The 20,681-nt window shown below is 43.0% G+C and overlaps 1 protein-coding gene across 2 annotated transcripts in view; it reads left to right on the top strand.

The window, feature by feature from the left end:
- The first annotated feature begins 270 nt into the window (after positions 1-270).
- Positions 271-20,681, top strand: part of LMTK2 (lemur tyrosine kinase 2) — a 42,803-nt gene continuing 22,392 nt past the window's right edge. The window contains exons 1-6 of one of the 2 annotated variants that reach the window (XM_032230556.1): positions 271-604; positions 11,776-11,900; positions 14,494-14,638; positions 16,622-16,692; positions 16,988-17,106; positions 17,827-17,914. In XM_032230556.1, the coding sequence (XP_032086447.1) occupies positions 499-604; positions 11,776-11,900; positions 14,494-14,638; positions 16,622-16,692; positions 16,988-17,106; positions 17,827-17,914 (654 nt within the window). In that variant the 5' untranslated portion in view covers positions 271-498. Of the gene's footprint in view, positions 605-11,775; positions 11,901-14,493; positions 14,639-16,618; positions 16,693-16,987; positions 17,107-17,826; positions 17,915-20,681 lie in introns of both variants that reach the window. The other variant, XM_032230555.1, reaches the window with a different exon arrangement.

The following is a 20,681-nucleotide window of genomic DNA, read 5'->3' as shown; positions in this document are numbered from 1 at the left end:
AATCTGGGGAACCAAACCCCGCCTCTTGCAGCTTCACATTCCCCCCCCCCTCTTCACCCCCACGCGCTGCTGTCTTAACGCGGAGGAGGCGGGGCAACGCCTCCGGTTGGCTGCGACGCGGCTGTCACTTCAGGGCGGACTCCCGCCCCCCCGTCGTGCTAGCCCTCCCCCGTCTCCTCGGGGAGCGGATCCCACGCCGATTGGCCCACCGGCCAGCCAATCCGTCTCCGGCGGCCAATCCCGGCGTCGCCCTCTCTCAGGTAACCCGGAAGATGGCGGCGGCGGGGGATGAGGCGAGGCGCCGTTGCCGGCCGTGCCTCGTGAGGTAAACGGCGGTTCCACCGGGCCTCCCTCCTCGGCCTGCTGCTGCTGCTGCTTGGCGCCGTTTTTCTCCGGCGGAGAACCCATGCCGGCCTTTCCGAGCCCCGCCGGCTGAGGCGAGACAGGCCCCGGCCGTGCTGAAGAATCGCCTGGAGCCTCCCGTGAGGCGGCGGAGGGATGCCGGGACGGCTGCTGCCCCCCGGGATCGGCTGGGGCGAGCTCGGACTCCTCTGCTGTTGGCTGGGCGGCGGGCAGGCGGCTCCGCTGCCCCCGGCAGGGCCAGGTGAGAAGCCGGGAGGAGCGGAAAGACACCCCTCCCCCGGGAAAAAGACAGGGCGGGGGGGCTTTTGAGGAGAGGGGGGGTTGGATTGCACCCCCCGGCCGTCATGACACCCCCCCTTCCCCGCGTTCGTATCGAATCTCTCAGGCTACGTAGGTTAACCGTTACAGAGTTGGAAGGGACTTTGGAGGTCATCTAGTCCAACCCCCTTGCTCACGCAGGAGGAGACCTATATTTGGGATTCGAACCGCCGAATTGCCAACCTTTCTAATCGACAAGCTCAGCAAGTCTTAGCTACTGAGCCACCTAGCCAGGTCTACCTACCTACCTGGCCGGGTTGTTGTGCCAATATGGGGGAGTGGGAGGGGGGGCTGAAGCCCGTGCAGGGAAATTGGGGGGGGGAAGGGCTCAGTCGAGGAGGTGGGTGGGTTTCTCCCCCCACCCCCCAGCTTACCCTTATTCTCTTATGTGAGTCATGGATTCATCCATTCTGGGTCTGGTGGGGAACAGGAGGACCCCAGGGGGGGATGCATGGAAACCCTCAAAGGGGCACAAGTTTGATGGCAGGTTGTCGCCGGGGGTTGGGGTGTATGTATGTGTGGTCTGTGTGTGTGTGGGGGGGGGGTTTACGATTGCTTGTATTCTTTTTATATTGGGATTATATGATGGGGTCGTCCAAAAGGAGTTTTGATGGTTTGTGTAAGCTTGGCCGGAGTCACTGAGGGCAAGTGAATCATCCTTAGAAATCCAATCGATAAATCCCAACCAATAAATATAGCCCTATCAACCCAATCAATAAATATCACCCTAGAAATCCAGTAAGTAAATAAATAAATAAATAAATAAAGCCCTATCAATCCAATCAATAAATGTCGTCCTAGAAATCCGGTAAGTAAATAAATAAATAAAGTCCTATCAATCCAATAAGTAAATAAACACAGCCCTATCAATCCAATCAATAATTATTGGTATATAAAAATCCAATAGTAAATAAATAAATATAGCCCTATAAATCCAATAAGTAAATAAAATAAATAAATAAATAAATAAATATAGCCCTTATAAATCCAATCAATAAATATTGTCCTATCAATCCAATAAATAAATAAATAAACATAGCCATATAAAACCAATAAATAAATAAATCAAATAAATAAAATTTATATAGCTGTCATCTCCCCCCCCTCTTTGTGATTCTGGGCAGTGCTTTTGTTGGGGGTGGGGGGTGCCTTCTCTTCTGATTGCCATTCCCATTATGGACCTCCTCCTTCTCCAACAGCTTGCATGGATCTCTCTTCACCCCTCAAGACTCCAGCATCCATCCTCTCTCCTGTAGGTGTTTCTCTGGAGTCGACTGGAATGCAATAATAATTATAATGAATAATAATAATAATCTGGTTTGGTTTGTTTATTTTCATTTCAAGATCCATTGCTGCTTATTCTGCCTTTGGGTCCTTTGGAAAATAGGTTGGCCGCCTCTTGTGGCAGCCCCTCAAATATTGGAACGCTGACATCATGTTGAAACATTTCTGTTTAAACATCTGGAGGGAAGGAGACTCTAGTGTCTCCTGAAGGCAGCCTAGTTCATGGTTGAACATCTCACAGGGTTAGGAAATTCTTCCGATATAGAATCATAGGATGTTAGGGAAGGGTCTTTGGTAATCAAGTCCCACCTCTGCAGGAATTCTCATTCCTTAACAAGTGTCTTGGCAGTCTCTGTTGAAACATCTGCATTTCCCAAGGTAGTCTCTTCCACTATGAAATACCTGACTTATGACATTCTTCCAGATGTTCGCCATCTTTCTGTTTTAAGTCCTTGGCCTCTTGACCTGCTTTCATGTCTTCCCTAATCATTCTTCTGATCCTTTTCTTATGACACTACTTCATCATTAATATCCATTTGCTGACCACAATCAGTTATTATAGTTCATTATTTGTATCGTCCATCAGGGTACATCCTAGAAATTCATTCTCTCTCTCTCTCTCTCTCTCTCTCTCTCTCTCTCTCTCTCTCCCCCTCCTCCCTCCCTCCCTCGTTATATATTTGCAGATCTATGTGTTGATGTGAGAAAGGAAGAATCTCACCTTACACGGATGGAGGGGGGGGAGTGAGGATAAAAGACAGATTGTTCAGTTCTGCTGTTATAAATCACACTTTGCATGTTTTCTAAGCAAACCTGAGTTTTGGGTAGAAACATCACAACCTTAAAATTCTTTTTGCAGTTTGGTCTGCTTTTATGTGTTTGTGTGTTGATGTCTAAAAGTTACCCAGTTAACAAAATGCTTCATGCCAATAGTGATAGGTATGCTTTTAGTTTGTGAAAAGAGCTATGTTAAGCAGGTTAATTTTTAAAATGCCACGAAACTCTTGACCTCTGCGAATACAAGAGAGATAAAACTAGGTACTTATAGCCTATCATCATCAAATCTTCCCTTACACTTGCATAAAGATTTTCCTTCACTGGAGCAAGCCTATTGTGGAGGCAAAGGACACAAACATTTAGTAGCACGATATTAAAAAAAGGAACTAGAATGGATAAGAATCACTATCTTATCACTATCCGAACCACTATCCTGTCTTGTTCCCATGTATTTAAGAACCCCACAAATCATTCAATGTCATTCTGTGTCTAAACCTAGAAATTCAAATTGTGACAAGTTGTGACAAATAACTGGACATAACCTTTCTGAATGTATTCATTCTTTTAAGAAACAACTTATTGGTTATTAACATGCCTTTTGGATTCCAAACATTTTATGATACTGATTCAGATGCTAACTAGTCTTCAAGGAAGTAATACAGTTGATTCTGTTAGCTTGATTAATTGAATCATCTTTGTTCTATTCATCTCTAATCTCTATTCATCTCAGGTCTTGAATAAAGTATAATTGCCCTGGTCTGAAGATTATTGTCATGATCTGAAGTTTAGTAGAAATCAAAAGTAGCTTATCCTAATATTTTCACATCTTATCTTTTGCTACAACTGCTGAAACCTTTTGTCTTCCATATTTTTCCCCTCGTATTGAATGTGGTTCATGAAGTATAAATTCAGCAGGAGCAAAAATGGATTTTAAAATAACCAAATGTCAACATTGGAAAGAGTTCCTGGTATTGTTGTGAGGAGGTTTCAAAGCGTAAATATATTGTATTTTGGTTCGACATGGGAACCATCATTATGTGCAATACCTGAAATGTATCTTTTGGTTCTCGCACTGTCACAGTTTCTGTGTTGAAACAGGAAGGGTGGCTACCTTCAAACTGAGTGGTGTACCTATCCCTTGATAAATTTCCTTCTGCTTTTAAAGTAGAACGTCATCTTACTTGTAACAAAATTCCCACATACTGTACTAAGACTTTGGTTCTGTGCATCCTTGCTAGATGCCAGCTCCATTGTTGAACAGAACAGCTTTTAAATTAGATGCATAGCGTCAAATAACAGAATTGGAAGGGACCTTGGAGGTCTTCTAATCCAACCTCCTATTCAGGCAGGAAACCCTAAACCATTTCAGACAAATGGTTGTCCAATCTCTTCTTTAAAACTCCCGATTTTAGAATAGATAGGCTTCAAGAGTAATCATCATTAATATGTAAAGGTTTACAGCCTTACATTCCCATTATTTAAACTGGGACAAGTGCTGTACTCCTGCTCGGAACTGGAGGATGAAATGCATAAACCAGCAAAACATTGAAGGAAGAATGTAAGTAGATAGATTTTTTTGGGGGGGGGGGGTTAGTTTTGGTGCCAAGTCCCTTGGCTATGCTATTAATAAAAGCTAAGGAAATTTGTTCTTCTTAGTAACTGATTTATCAGTGTCTGTTCTTGCAATCCCTGAATTGAATGAAGATATCTGCTTTTTCTTTTTAAAAAAGAAAGTCAGTGAATGTGTGGTCAAAGTGTACATTCGGGTGTGGAAGCAAAGCACCTTTGGACTTTGATCTCATGTCATGAGACACAAGTTTTACATTTGGCAAGGAATGAAATATTCCTTTAAAATGTAAAGATAGATTTTTTTTGGTTTTGCTTTCCAAGTATACCTGCTTGATGGTCTAAATCATTGTTTCTCAAACTTGGCAACTTTAAGATCTGCAGAATTCAACTCTAACAGTTCCCCAGCCAGCCAGGCTGACTGGGCAATTCTGGGAGTTGAAGTTCACACATGCCAATTTTGAAAGACAATGGATATAAGGCGATGATACTGCAATTATGTTGCTCTTCTTAAGCCTTCTCAAAGTGGGGGAATCCAGATGTTTTGACCAACTTCAACGAGTGACCATTAAAACATCCCCATCTGCCAAACATAAGATTAGCAAGCTTGCCTGACTCTGCATAGGTCCTGTGTGTGGATTGAACATTGTGAGCACAAAATACACATACTGTAAGGTCAAGGTTCCCCTCGCACATATGTGCTAGTTGTTCCCGACTCTTAAGGGGCGGTGCTCATCTCCGTTTCAAAGCTGAAGAGCCGGCGCTACCCAAAGACATCTCCATGGTCGTGTGACCAGCATGACTCAATGCCGAAGACGCACAAAACACTGTTTGTTACCTTCCCACCAAAGGTGGTCGCTATTTTTCTACTTGCATTTTTATGTGCTTTCGAACTGCTAGGTTGGCAGAAGCTGGGACACGTAACGGGAGCTCACTCCGTTACGCGGTGCTAGGGATTCGAACCGCCGAACTGCCGACCTTTCTGATTGACAAGCTCAGCGTCTTAGCCACTGAGCCACCATGTCCCTATCACACATACTGTGGTAATGGTAACTTTTCCCCTTCAGTTGAAAGTTGTAAAATTTGGGGTTTTTTCCTGTTCAATTCCAGGTCTTTCTGAGCTTCTCCAGTTGTTGCTTTGAGATTTCCCCCGCCTTCTTTTATTGTACTTTCTTTGGGGTTTGGTCTTCAGTACGCAGACAATTTCTTCCTGCTTTCTGTACACACGGATTTTGTTTCTTGCTACTCCAGTTTTGTTACATACCTCTCTGGCTTCTCACTGCTCTGTATCATTGGACTTACCAGATTTTTGCTTTAGGTTACAGTGTGATCTTCATGGTTCAGAGTTCTCTCTTTTCGTAAAACATTTTACAGTTCCTATTTTTTCCCATGCCAGCCAGGGGCAAAGTTTAAAATGGAAAATGCTACTTCCGGTAAAATGAAGTGTTATATTATTGTTGTTGTAAGGATGAATGAAAAGGCCCTCCTTTGTTTAATCCCAATCATTAAATGCCAGCCCAAACAGTGAATCTAGTAGAGTTAATTGAAAACACCCAAGTCTTAACTTTTGAATTACTGTATTTTTTGGACTATAAGACGCACCAGAGTATAAGACGCACCATGATTTTGAAGAGGTAAATTTTAAAAAAGAAGTTTTTGCACTCTGCAGGCCCCCCAAACCCTCTGCAGGCCTCGTTTTTTTTAAAAAAAAGGGGGGGCATGCAGAGCTTTGGGAGGCTTGTAGAGTGTCCCGGGGGGGGAGGGGGGCAAAAACAAGCAAAAGCGGCTCCTTTTTTGCTTGTTTTTGCCTTTGCCAGCCCCCTAGAGCACTTTGCAAGCCTCCCAAACCCTCTGCACATCCATTTTTGCAAAGGGGGCAGGGTTTCGGTAGGCCAAAAATGCTGTATTCTGTGTATAAGAAGCACCCAGATTTTCACCTTCTTTTTGGGGTGGTGGGGAAGGTGCGTCTTCTATTCCGAAAAATAAGGTAAGTCAGGAAAGGAACATATAGAATCAGCTACAAATCTTTTGGTGGATTGGCACCTATCTTTTGCTCTATAGGTTATGTACAATTTACACTGCAGGTATCCATACTATGCTATATCTCTATCCTGTACCCAACAGGAGCAAATATCTTCTCTCTCCCCCCCTCCTCCCCCCTTTTCTTGGCTGCTGCTTGGGACCTGCTTATCCCCCCCACCCTTCTCTCCTTTTGTCCTTGGCAGCTGTTGTTGAAGGGCTGGTAAAAGGTTCAGTCACAGTGCATTGCAAAATAATTGACCAGCTCTCTTGCCCATTTCACGGGGATCTGGAAATGCAGAAGTGAAAAGTCATCTCCAGCTTGCATAGCTGCCTTCTGTGGTTGCCTTGTGGTTAACGATTAGAAACATTTAACTGTCCTGCAGATAATAGGCTGCTTATATTAGCCAAGACGATAGTCATGAAGCATCCACGGATTTGCTATTTTGAGTTTGCTACATTAGTGAGAGATTTAGAATTCAAGATTATCTGGAGCATGGGAAGGGAAAAGGGAGATTTGCCTGATTGCCCCTGAGATTAGGACAGGAATTGTGTCTCTGGCTTCTTTGTGATTTTTAAGCAGTAGTTGTTGTCAGTGGGCGAACCACGTTAAACAGTGATTTCACTATCCTGCTTGTATGCAAACTGGCTCTGATTTTGTTTGGATCATCATCGATGCGATAACTCATGTTAATTTGGGAAAGTGAATTGATTTGACTTCCCAGATGGATTTGATAAAATAAGCTTTTGAGATGAGCAAAATCCAGCAGTGTGGAATATGTCTTGATTATTCCAGGAGAGGTAAAAAAAAAAATTAAAAGCTGCTTTGGAGGCTTGGATTGAATTGCATTCGAAGTTCAATCTCCAGATTTGAATCTTTGTGAAACTGGGGTGCTTCCTCGATCAAGGGTGGGAAATAGGGAACCTGAAACCCTCAACACAATCTGAAACATCCGGGTTATAAAAGCTGTTATAAGATTTTGAGGCCATGTATGTCTGTGTGTGTGTTTTTTTTAATATAAATAAAATAAACTTGGGGGTGATGAGCACATTTCCATGGCCTGAATAACCCTACCAGACCTGACTGGCTGATCACCTTCAACATCGGAGGCTCTGATTGGTTGGGATAATGTGATGGGGCTCAAGGCAGCACATCTTTTTACATGTCCTGCTTTGTGAGTGGAAAGCGGGATTAATAGCTGCGTTTATTTTGTTTGTTAAGGGAGAGGCAAGGTGACTTAGCAACTTCATATTGGGTGTGATATAATTGTGGCACACACTCTTCCCTGCTCTTCTAGCTAATTTCCGGCTTTGCTGGTATCCTACAAATAGGCCTGAAATAACCATTTGTTTAACTTCTGATTGTACAGTTGCGTTATGAACATATGTTGTGCCTGTGTACAGAGCTCCTTCCCTCTTTCAGGGTGCCATTTTTTCAAATTATTATTTTGTCTCTGCACAAGGGTAGCATTGGCATTATATTTAATGCCTGACGACCCTGATGTCAGGCCTGCAGCCATCTTTGCTTTTGGATCTTTGGCCTGCCACACTTTCTATTATTCTACTATGCATTTTCTATGGTGGGAAAATGGGAGGGGGGATTGTACAGAGTTAGATGACATGTAGCCATAATAACATTCTTCTTAGAAAGTCAAGGTCATCCTTTGTCGCTGCACCTGGGCAGAACTGGAAGGGTGGAATCTGTCTTTGTGGCAGTGGGAGATTGGACCATGTGATGGACTTGCGGGTGGGGGGGGCAAGATCTTGAACTGGGTGGGGAAAACCTGGAAGCTTTCAGATTCGGGTTTTCCCAAACATGCCAAGATGGCTCTCTTAATAAATTGGAAATTTGAGCAATACTTTGCCTTGGACTCTGATTTAATTTGGGATGCTATTTGGAACCCTGACACCAGAAAGTTCAGTGGCCTCCTGAAAAAGCACCTTTGGGACAACCATGACCTGGATGACTGAGAACCTCCTTAGACTTCTGGCACCTTAATGTTTAGCTCCATGAAGGTCAAAGCCATCATTATGAAGGAAGTGTTGAAGGAGAGCCCCTTCAATGTCTCTTTTTTTTTTTTTTTGAGTCAAACTCCATAAGCCGATTCTGAACAAGCGATGGCAAGCATCCTCATGGCTTTCCACCCAAGCCATCGGGATGAGATTGCAGCAGGACAAAAATGTCTTTCTACCAGTAGTCAGGAAGGTAACCAAGATGAAGAAAGCAGAGTCCGCCTCAGGTTCGGGCACGCTCGCTTAAAAATTAATTTACATTCATGACTTTTCTTATGCTTCGGGATGACTTCTAGCACAAGGCCTGTATAAGCAAGTCTCTTAGAGATCCTCAAGGCAGATATGCAGGTGGAAGTAGAGTTTAAAAAGTTGCTCTTGGATCTTTTTGGGGTGATCTCCAGCTAAACCCCCTTCCGAAGGGAGTTTTAGGCCCTTGTTCTCTCCTAGTTTTAAGGCGAGCATCTTAGCCACTCTCTCTGCTGTGATCATTCAATGCTACGGTTCTTCTGCTTTTGAGACTCCCACGTCCCTGCTGTCAAATCAGGAGTGTCGTTTTATTCTCGGTGAGGTTTCTTACACAGCATGGTGTGTGTGTCTGTCTCTGTTTGTACGGGTAGTCCTCGACTTATGGCCACAATTGAGCCCCAGATTCCTGTTGCTAAGCGAAACATTCTTTAAGTGAATTTTGCTCCATTTTACTACTTTTCTTGCCACCGTTGCTAAGTGAATCCCTGCAGTTACTAAATTAGTAGCATGGTGGCTAATTGAATTTTCAAGGAGATTGGACTGCCATTCATCAGAAATGGTGTAGGGCCATGATGGCGAACCTTTTCGGCACCGTGTGCCCAAACTGAATGCCCGTGCATGCGCGCCAGAGCTCTGGAAACCCAAAGACCAGATGGCTGGCAGGCACATGCCTGTTTTGGGGGGCGTTTTCAGGCTGTTTTCAGGCCTTTTTCAGGCGCGAAAATGGCCTGGGAACAGCCCCCAAAAGGCCTGTTTTTTGGCCATTTGGGGGGCTGTTTTCAGACCATTTTCCGGTGCTCCGGTGCCCATGAAGACCAGCTGCCAGAAACCAGAAGAGCAGCTGGCAATTGTGCATGTGCCCACAGAGAGGTCTCTGCGTGCCATCTTTGCACTCATGCCATAGGCTCGCCATCACAGATGTAGGGTCTCCTGCTTGGGCGGTGGGGGGTTTGAACTAGATCCAGGGTCACCAACCTTTCGGATCCCAGGGACTACTAAATTCATAATTTTAAATCCCGCGGGCCACTAATACGGATTTAAAAAAAAGATAAATAGTATTTAGTGCAAATGATTTTTCTGCGGACCACCAAAATTTTCTCACGGACCAGCAATTGGTGACCGCTGGACCAGATGACCTACAGGGTACCTTCGAACTCTGTTCATCTGCATCTGACTCTGGCTTCCCCATTGATGTCGCTAGTCAGAAGGTCGTAGAAGGGGATGACGTCACCTCAGGACACTGCTGTGACCGTCAGGAACATGAGTCAGTTGCCAAGCATCCGAATTTTGATCACATGACCAAACGGCCGTAAGTGTGAAAAACAGCTGTTGTAACTTCAAACGGTCACTAAATGAACTGTTGTAAAACGAGGACCGCCTGTAGACTGTGAGCCTTTATGGCCAGTCTAAAGTGTAGATTTTCTTTCTTTTTTATCCCTGTCATAAAATGTGGAACCGGTTTTTGAAGAAAAATACATAATTTTTTTTATTTTATTTTACTTTTTTTTTCATTTTACTGCATTGACATTCAGTATAGGTAGTCCTCGACTTACAATGGTTCACTTAGTGACAGTTTGAATATATGCCACTGAAACAATGGACTTACGATCATTTTTCACACTTATATGACCTTTGAGGCATCCCCATGGTGATTTATATTCGGATTCTTGACAACTGACTCCTATTTATGGTGGCTGGAGTTCCCTCCCCCCGGGTCACGTGATCCCCTTTTGCGACCATCTCACAAGCAATGTCCATGGGGTGGCAAAGATTCACTTAACGACCATCTGACTAACGTTAACAATCACCGTCATTCGCTTAACAAATATGGCAAGAAAGGTTGTAAAATGAGGCGTGACTCAACAAATTTCTCACTCAGCAACCTAAATCCTGGGCTCAGTTGTAGTCGTAAGGCGAGGACTACCTGTAAATTTATTTTTTTCAGGCTGTAATTTTTTTTTTTTTTAGGGGAGTCTGTATGAATCACACGGCTGAACTGCGCTGCTCATTTTGTTGAATTTTCAAAGCATTCTTTTTCTCTGAAATACAATTTTGATTCTTCCTAGGTGGAAACAGGACTATTATTGAAATATTTATTTATTTATTGCCTCTCATACCTGACTGATATTTAAAAGCTGGAATTTAACCTCAGAAAATAATCTTTACAGCTTGATTTAGAGTCATCCCGTCCTACTCAGTCGCCTTTATCTTATGTCTAATTTCTTTTAGAGATTTTTTATTGATTCTCTCAAAGACTTTGACCTACTGGAGTGGGATAAAAATTATGTAGCAAAATTTGGGTAGGTTTTTATAGCATTCATCTCAGGGTGCTCCTATTACGTTTAAGAAGCGCTTTTGTTCTAATCAAAACAAATTATAATACTTCGTTAACAGCTTAGCAAATAAGCTTTAGGCAGTAATATAAAAATAATTGCCAATGCGCAACATCAGTGGATCCCTCCAAGACATCATAATTAAGAATCTTTTTAGTCTGTGCATGTGTCACATTTGGAAGACTTATAACTTCTGTTAGTTGAGAGAAAGACGTAATAACTTTGGACAAAATCCCATCTCCATCTAACCTTTGGTTTGAGGTGTGTCCTAGTCAGATGCTGCCAGAAAGTTCACAGAGAAAATCTTTTCCCAACCTCTAAACAGCTGGAGACATCCTGCTGTTGAATGTGGGGATCCTGCTGCTGTTACACCACATGTTCCAATTTATATAATTTGAAAGCAGTTTACGTGTAATAACTTGTTTCTAGTGCAAGATATACTATGGTGGATTTAAAGCGCCTAACCCATTTTATGCCCAGGACAACAAACAAACAATAAAAAGATATCCACGCTAAAGTCTTGTCTGCTAGCGCTTAATCTAGTTGATGAGCTGCAAGAAGGAACAAAGAAGAAATCCTAGTGCTAATTATTGTGTTAAATTAGAAGTGTGCGTAGGAAGGGGAATTGCCAGAAATCAAAAGCCGTAAATTGAGGGTCACTGATCCTGAAAACCTGGTCGCTTATTATTTATGCTGTCTTCCTTACAAAAGGTTCCTTAAACATGCCAGCAAGCAGGGATTTGTTACCAAAGTAAATTATGAGGAATGTTAAATTCCTTTCCCCTGAAGTTTGCAGTTTTTGATGTACTGTATAGTGTCCTAAACCGCATTAATGTAAGCCCCATTTATGTTCCAGGAGAAGAGACAGCCTTTGAAATTTCCTACTCCTTGGTGGTTCTTTCTGCCGGCGGCCTCTTAGTTTTGATACTACTGCTTGTAAACTGTATTTCCTGCTGTAAAGATCAAGAGATTAACTTCAAGGTGAGTGGTATCAAGAAATCCTTTTGTTCATTGTGCATGTAAGGTAAAGGTTCCCCTCTAGGGAAACGTCTAGTCAAGGCCACGGTTTTCCCAGTTGCAATGGATGTCTGTGAAGGACCATGAGGAAGGCTGAGCGCCAAAGAATGGAGGCCTTTGGACTCTGGTGCTGGAGAAGACTCCTGCGAGTCCCTTGGCCTGCAAGGCCATCCAACCGGTCAGTCCTAGAGGAGATCAACCCTGACTGCTCTTTAGAAGGCCAGATCCTGAAGAGGAAACTCAAAGACTTTGGCCACCTGATGAGAAGGAAGGACTCCCTGGAGAAGAGCCTCATGCTGGGAACGATGGAGGGCAAAAGAAGAAGGACTGCAAGGCCATCCAACCGGTCAGTCTTAGAGATCAACCCTGTCTGCTCTTTAGAAGGCCAGATCCTGAAGAGGAAACTCAAAGACTTTGGCCACCTAATGAGAAGGAAGGACTCCCTGGAGAAGAGCCTCATGCTGGGAACGATGGAGGGCAAAAGAAGAAGGGAATGGCAGAGAAGGAGGTGGCTGGATAGAGACACAGAAACAGTCGGCGTGAGCTTCAATGGACTCCAGAGGATGGTAGAGGACAGGAAGGCCTGGAGGAACGTTGTCCTTGGGGTCGCAATGGGTCAGACACGACTTCGCAACTAACAACAACAATTTCCTTTTGCAGTTCAGTCCAAAAAGGTTGTGTAGCTAAATTAAGATTAGCTGTGCAGCCATGGCTGACAAAATTATGGTTTCTCAAAAAAATATGGGACTATATGGTGCCTAATGTGTTTTGCCATTAAGCCCGGTTTGTCAAACTAGGGTTGCAAGTACACATTGGTGTAGGGGAAAAAAAGCGAAGCAAAAGCTTTTTGGCAGCCATACCTATGTGCAGCTTAAGTCATGAATATATTTTTAGTGTTAACTTATGGTCGGTATGAAGTTATTTTTGTGCTACGGTGAGGCGTACTTTGCATCTCGATGCTGTGTTTTAGCAGTGCATTGCTATTCTTGTATCTTAAAATGTGTAAGAACCTTTGAAAATTAGATGGCAGTTAAAACCATCCTTTTTGGCAAAGGAAACACATTTATCTTATCTCTGAACTACTAGGGGACACAGTTATGTTGACCCTGTTCCTATTATGCTTACCCTCTAAGCTGCCCGGAGTCATTTGACCTGGGACGGTCAACAAATACATTTAATAATACATTTAAAAAGTAAACAAATGTATTGGAATTGTAAGATCTGCAATCTCTGCAAGTATAGGTACTAACATGAGGGGGTCCTTGGTGCTCTCTGAGCTTGCTTGTTTTCTTGCAGATGTTTCATTACCCAACTAGGTAACTTCATCAGTTTTAGAAGAGAGACAGAGAGCAAACTCCCTTTTAGCACTGATGATGTTATCTAGTTGGGTAATGAAACATCTGCAAAACAAAAAACAAAAAAAACTCACCAAGCTCAAGAGAGCACCAAAGGACCCTACAGTCTTCCTCCTCCTCCTCCCCCTCCTCCTCCTCCTCCTCAACCCTATTCCCTTCTAGCACTGATGATGTTACCTAGTTGGGTAATGAAACATCTGCAAACCACCACCACCACCAAGCTCAGAGAACACCAAGGACCCTACAGTCTTCTTCCTCCTCCTCTTCCTCCTCCTCCCTTTCCTCCTCCTCCTCCTCCTCAACCCTATTGCCTTCTAGCACTGATGATGTTACCTAGTTGGGTAATGAAACATCTGCAAAAAAAAAAACCCACCAAACTCAGAGAGCACCAAGGACCCTACAGTCTTCTTCCTCCTCCTCCCTTTCCTCCTCCTCCTCCTCCTCAACCCTATTGCCTTCTAGCACTGATGATGTTACCTAGTTGGGTAATGAAACATCTGCAAAAAAAAAAACCCCACCAAACTCAGAGAGCACCAAGGACCCTACAGTCTTCCTCCTCCTCCTCCTCCTCCTCCTCCTCCTCCTCCTCCACCTTATTCCCTTCTAGCACTGATGATGTTACCTAGTTTGGGTAATGAAATGCCTGCAAGCAAACTCAGAGAGTACCCCTCATGTCAACCCTGAGCTACAAATATTTTCCTTTATAGGCACTAACCTCACAAAGAATCAGGTATCTGTAGGTGGCTGAACATCTGTTTCTAGCAGTCCTGACTAGTGAGGGAGGTTAACAACTGATGTTTACCAGCATCTGGAAGGCCATTGTATTCAAGAAACACATCAATCATGCGTTGAAACACCCTACATCAAGGTTCTCAGCCTTAGCCATCTTTCAATGTTTGAACTGCAGGGCTGACCAGGAAAGTCTGGGAGCCGAAGTCTGCATGTCTTAAAATTGCTGAGGTTGAGAGACATTGCCCTAAGCAAGCCCAAAGTTGACTAATCATCTTCTTAACAAAAGATGTATTCTTCTCTAAAACATGGCATTATAGCATTAGTAATTGGCTTAGGGGCGTTTGATGTCTGTGATCTACATAGCAATGCAGCCGCGGCTTATCAACTGGGTTTGTCATATGCAAATCAGGTTCTTTGTACAGGGCGTGTCTCTGTCAAGCTGCTAATCTCTTTGCCTTTTGCCTTGGTAGGAATTTGAAGACAATTTTGATGACGAACTGGACTTCACCCCACCCGCAGAGGACACCCCAACCAATCAGTCTCCCGCAGAAGTGTTTACCCTCACGTTGCCCAGTGTTTCTCTCCCAGCTCCATCCCAATTCCAACTTCCCACAGGTAGGAGCATCATCCCTATTAGGCAATTGCCCTTCCTCTCCTGTCCCCTCCATCATGGCACCCGTTGGTCCTCCGCAGGGGTGACATTCAAATTTGCTTTCTAAGCATGAATGAGATCCGCTGTGGCAGATAGGAAATTTGCCTCTATTTTGTTTGGGATCGAAACACAAAAAGTCACAAGGGGGGAGAAAAAGGACGAAAAGCCTCAGCAGCTGAAATCGCTTGATCTCTCCGGGAAATGTTCATGAAGCTGGACGCCGTGTTCATAACCACCCAAGCGGCAGATGGAATGCTAGGGAGGTCTCTCTGACACAAGACAAAGAAGAAGCTTTAGGACCGTTGCCTTTGCATCTGCAGAGCATGCAAGGATAGCTAAAGTTGGGGCATAGGATCCCCCGCTATTGTCTCAGTATATTGTACGAAATAGGACATTGTTCTAGGCCATAATATAGAATATTTGTTTCAGCTTAGTGTATTATATATCTACAGTTATTATGCTAACTGTTTACTTAGAATTTAGAGTTTAATGTGCTGCGTCAAGTCAGAAGAGAACAGAATAGAATAGAATTAGAGTAGAACAGAATAGAACAGAATAGGATGGAATAGAAGAGAACAGAATAGAATAGAATTAGAGTAGAACAGAATAGAATAGAATTAGAGTAGAGCAGAATAGAACAGAATAGAATAGAATTAGAGTAGAAAAGAATAGGATGGAATGGAATAGAATAGAATAGAATTAGAGTAGAACAGAATAGAACCGAATAGAATAGAATTAGAATAGAACAGAATAGAATTAGAGTAGAACAGAATAGGATGGAATGGAATGGAATAGAATAGAATAGATTAGAATTAGAGTAGAGCAGAATAGAATAGAATTAGAGTAGAACAGAACAGAATAGAATAGAACAGAATAGGATGGAATAGAATAGAAGAGAACAGAATAGAATAGAATTAGAGTAGAGCAGAATAGAACAGAATAGAATAGAATTAGAGTAGAAAAGAATAGAATGGAATAGAATAGAATAGAATTAGAGTAGAAAAGAATAGGATGGAATGGAATAGAATAAAATAGAATTAGAGTAGAACAGAATAGAATTAGAGTAGAGCAGAATAGAATAGAATTAGAAAAGAATAGGATGAAATGGAATAAAATAGAATAGAATTAGAGTAGAATAGGATGGAATAGAATAGAATAGAATTAATAGAATTAGAGTAGAGCAGGATAGGATGGAATGGAATAGAATAAGGAATGGGAATAGGAATAGGAAATAGGACTAGAATAGGACAGAACAGAATAGAAGATATAGAGTTGGAAGGGACCATTGAGGTCTCCCAGTCCTACCCCCTTGCTCAAGCAGGAAACCCTATACCATTTCTGACAAAGGGTTGTCCAATCTCATCTTAAAAACTTCCTATGTTGGAGCACCCACAACTTCTGGAAGCAACTTGTGCCACTGTTTAATTGTTCTCCCTGTCAGGAAATTTCTCCTTGGTCCTAGTTTGCTTCTCTCCTTGATTGGTTTCCACCCATGGCTTCTTGCCTTCAGTGCTTTGGAGAACAGCTGGACTCCCTGCTTTCCTACTCAGTGGAATGGTTTGATTCATAATGTCATTGGTTGTGCTACTTATTGTACATGGAAGGAATACCGATATTGGGTTGCATCCAGTGGTCTCGTTTCACTGGCAGATGCTGTTACCTCAACAGAACGATTTCTAATCTCACTACATATCTCGGAGCAGACATTGGAAGCGAGACATGGAGAATGTCAGGAAGTCTGTTCACACAACATTGAACGTGGCTTCAATTCACTTATGGATAGGGTAGGGTAGGATGGGTAGGATAGGTCAGGACAAATATGATTTTGTCTTGCTGTATTGTAACGTAAGAGTTATATTGGATTTCTGTGAAAAATTGTTTATCTAGCCAAACTAAATTTTGTGACTGCTTCTTTTAATGTGTTTTCTTTCCATCTATCACAGAAGATCTGAAATCTCAGGTTGCTCGGCAGAATCTAAACTATATCCAAGAAATAGGAAATGGCTGGTTTGGAAAGGTAAGAAATCTGTGCCCTGAATATTACAACTCTCCTGCATTTCCTTGTCACTTAAAATATTTTTAGTGGTAAAAGTGAACCCACAACAACAAATCCCTTGAGTCAGTTGTGAAGTATAAGCTGACCCATCTTTGCCGTAAGAAGCTTTAGGGCAGGGATATCCAACCTGGGCCTGTTTTAAGACCTGTGGACTTCAATTCCCAGAATCCCTCAGCCAGCCCTGCATGCCAGGGTTGTTGTTCTCTTTGAAGTGGAACTGAGATTTTATTTTATTTTTATTTTTTTTGCTTTTCAGGTTCTGCTGGGGGAAGTTTACACTGGCACCAGTGTAACCAGAGTCATTGTGAAGGAGTTAAAAGCCAGTGCCAGTCCCAAGGAACAGGAGCGGTTTTTGAGACATGGGGAGCCATATTTGTGAGTAGCCTCTTGGGCCTTTGCCAAGGATAGATTTGGAGCACGTAGAAGTGCAGTCATGAACTTGGCAATGAACCTGGCCAAGTTCACCCATTCCCAAAAAACCCAAGCCAGGTTAAATTGTAGGAAGGTGAGCCAAGAGTTCTGCTTAGTTAACATTTGGGAATAGGAGGACATAGAGATGTTTTGGGATGCGGTGGCTCAGTGGCTAAGACGCTGAGCTTGTCGATCTGAAAGGTCAGCAGTTCAGTGGTTTGAATCCCTGGCACCGCATAAGGGCATGAGCTACTGTTACTTGTCCCGGCTTCTGCCAACCTAGCAGTTCGGCTGCATGCAAAAATGCAAGTAGAAAAATAGGAACCACCTTTGGTGGAAGATGACAGCGTTCCATGCGCCTTTGGCATTTAGCCATGCTGGCCACATGACCACAGAGATGTCTTCAGACATCACTGGCTCATGGGCTTTGAAACGGAGATGGGCACCGCCCCCTAGAGTCGGGAACGACTAGCACATATGTGCGAGGGGAACCTTTACCTTTATAGAAGCTTGCTAATAGCATTCACATCTGCAAAATGTTTCATTGTGTTCAGTTTTAAAATGTTTTCCCAATACATCAGCGGACCGAGAATAATTTTCCTTTGTCCCCCTCAAGTTTTCAATGTTGCAAGCCACAAATACAAACTGGTCTTTATATTTCTTTTCTGGACTTTTTTTTAACAGCATCCTTCAGCATCCCAATATTCTCCGCTGTACCGGCCAGTATGTGGAAGCCATCCCTTATCTGTTGGTATTTGAATTTTGTGACCTGGTGAGTAAATGAAATCTCAGTTCGAGATCCATTCGGGTTTGATGTGCGTCTTGCTGGTTGGTTCCCTTAGAAATTCTGCAAATCTAAGGAAGGTCCTTTTTTTTTTTGTTGCTTTTCTTCCCCTGGAGCAGCGAGCTGGGGAAGGTAGCAACCATTGGGTGGTAGTCTTAGGTGAAAGGAATGCCAGATGACCTGTTGCTCTTGTCCATGGCTTCACCTGAACTCCAGCTTGCATTTCAGGTAGTTAGAATAGACAAGTCAACAATAGAAACAATTAACTGGTCTGATAAAATAGAATAAAGGTCAATTGGAGATCTGCTAAGGCAGGTTGATCTTCTAACATCTTTATAACGTTTCAATACATTTGCATGCAAATGGAATATGTTACAATCATCATTCAGCGATATGATAAGGCAATTGCATTTCCTAGCAAAACTGCCACTCCAGATTCATAACTATTTATCTCTCTCCATCCCTCGCTCAGTCTCTCTCTGTGTCTCTCGTTCCCTCACTTCCTCCCCCCCCCCCTCTCACACACACACCTGAAATACATAAATCTAGGTCGGTCTGCCTTCTTTATACTAATTCTGTAATAATTTCTTGCACCTCTAGAGATATTCAGTGCTAATTATTTTTCATTTAATTTCCTGGCCTCTGAGGGAGGGTTGCAGCGATTGTGCAAAAATAAATTGGCATTATCTTCTTTTTTTTTTTCCTTCCCCTTCTGGTGAAAAATGCATACTGCTTGAAGATACTTTATTTGCATCTGTGTGCTTTTGCAGTTCTGATAATTCAGCTGGTTTGCAAGAAGCTTTGGCGTATTAAACCTAAAATAAAAAGCACTTCCTTGATGTTCACGTTAAATAGCAGCAGAAACAGCAATGATTCTGGACTTTGATTCCATGAAGGACTTTGCTTCTTGGGATGTAATGTGATGCAATAAATTTTGCATACAAAGGGGCTGGAATCTCATAGCCATACCTGCTGTTTTAATTATGGTCATTGGTTATGAGTGGTTAGAGGTAAGAGGTAGAAATTAGATGAAGAAAGATTATTGCTACGGATAAAGATGGTTCCTAATTATAAATATGCCAATATAATAAACAGAATTATGAATAAGCTAATATAAAGAGAAACTGAGCCAAAACTATTCCGTTATATTATATTATTACTATTGTTACTAGTATATGTGTTAATGTGTTCAAAATGTTTATGGATAAAAAAAAATACAAAGATTAAAAGGAAAATAATGATAATTACGGCCATTGGAAGAAACTGCTGTGGGGCTGTCTGCTTTAGTCAAATTCGAGCTTGTCTTGGAAGCAGAAGAACATAATATACAGCAGCTGCGAAAACACTTGCCTCGTTGTCCGTATGTGAGATGAGTGTAGCTTTCATAAGTGAGAAAAAGAGTGGGAGGTGCTGCTAGTGTTAATTCGCATTTGTGCCCCTCAGCCCTGAGAATACCTAACATTTATAGCTGCAGCTCCACGCAAGAATATTCGTAAAAGGAGGTGGGAAAAAGCTTCTTCTGACTTAAGCAGATGAGTCCTGATTACCTGGCTATGCAATCACATGCCTACGTGGCAGTTGGTGTTGGCATTATAGAAGTGGTTGAAGCAGAATTTCGGAGTGGTAAACTCGGCCTCCTTTGGCTAGCATTGGTGGGAATGTTCTAATTTATCTAGATCTAATTAATTTATCTAGATACCTGGTGATGATGATAGCAATAGCACCTAGACTTATATACCACTTCCCAGTGCTTTACAGCCCTCTCTAAGCGGTTTGCAGAGTCAGCCTCTTGACCCCAACAGTCTGGGTCCACATTTTACCCACCTTGGAAGGATGGAAGGCTGAGTCAACCTTGAGCCAGTCAGGATTGAACTCCTGGCAGTGGGCAGAGTCAGCATGAAATTCTGCATTCTAACCATTGTGCCACCACGGCTGGCTTCCTTCCTTCCTGGCTTGCTTGCTTGCTTGCTTCCTTCCTTCCTTCCTTCCTTCCTTCCTTCCTTCCTTCCTTCCTTCCTTCCTTCCTTCCTTCCTTCCTTCCTTCCCAAGCAAGAGCAGTACTTTACAGCCTTCTCTAAGCAGTTTACAGAGTCAGCCTCTTGCCCCCAACAATCTGGGTCCACATTTTACCCACCTCAGAAGGATGGAAGGATGAGTCAACCTTGAGACTGGTGGGATTTGAACTGCTGAATTGCAGTCAGCCGGCAGTCAGCAGAGGTAGCCTGCAGTACTGCACTCTAACCTCTGCGCCACTGAGGTTCATGATGTTATCCATTTGGTCGTATCGGACTCTTGGGTGATTCTGTGGGTCAGGTCTCTCCACATCTTCCAATCTTGCACTGCTTCTGTGAGTTGTCCCATGCTCTGGCTGGTGTCAGCTTCGAAGGTCTCCAACCATCGTGTTCTTTGATGGCACGGTTTCCTTTTACCACTAACTCCTCTTCCAAACGTAACTGCTTTCCCCAGTGAATTCCCCCATATATGATGTGTCCAAAATACCCAGTTTCCCAAAAAATAAGAAACCCCCCCCCAAGATAATAAGCCCAATTAGGTTTTTGAGCACATGCACTAAAATAATCCCTCCTCTGAAAATAAGCCCTCCCCAAAATATTACAACACAACAGCAGCCATGAGGTGACCATGCTCGCCGGCTCCTGTACCTCAAAAATAATAAGACCTCCCCCAAAATAAGGCCAAGTGCTTATTTCTGGGGATGGGGAGGGTTCGGGTCAAAAGAAAATAAGACCCCCATTTT

Source organism: Thamnophis elegans, chromosome 14 (assembly GCF_009769535.1).
Source record: "Thamnophis elegans isolate rThaEle1 chromosome 14, rThaEle1.pri, whole genome shotgun sequence".
NCBI classification, from domain to species: Eukaryota; Metazoa; Chordata; class Lepidosauria; order Squamata; family Colubridae; genus Thamnophis; species Thamnophis elegans.
This window is presented reverse-complemented; position numbering and strand designations above follow the sequence as displayed.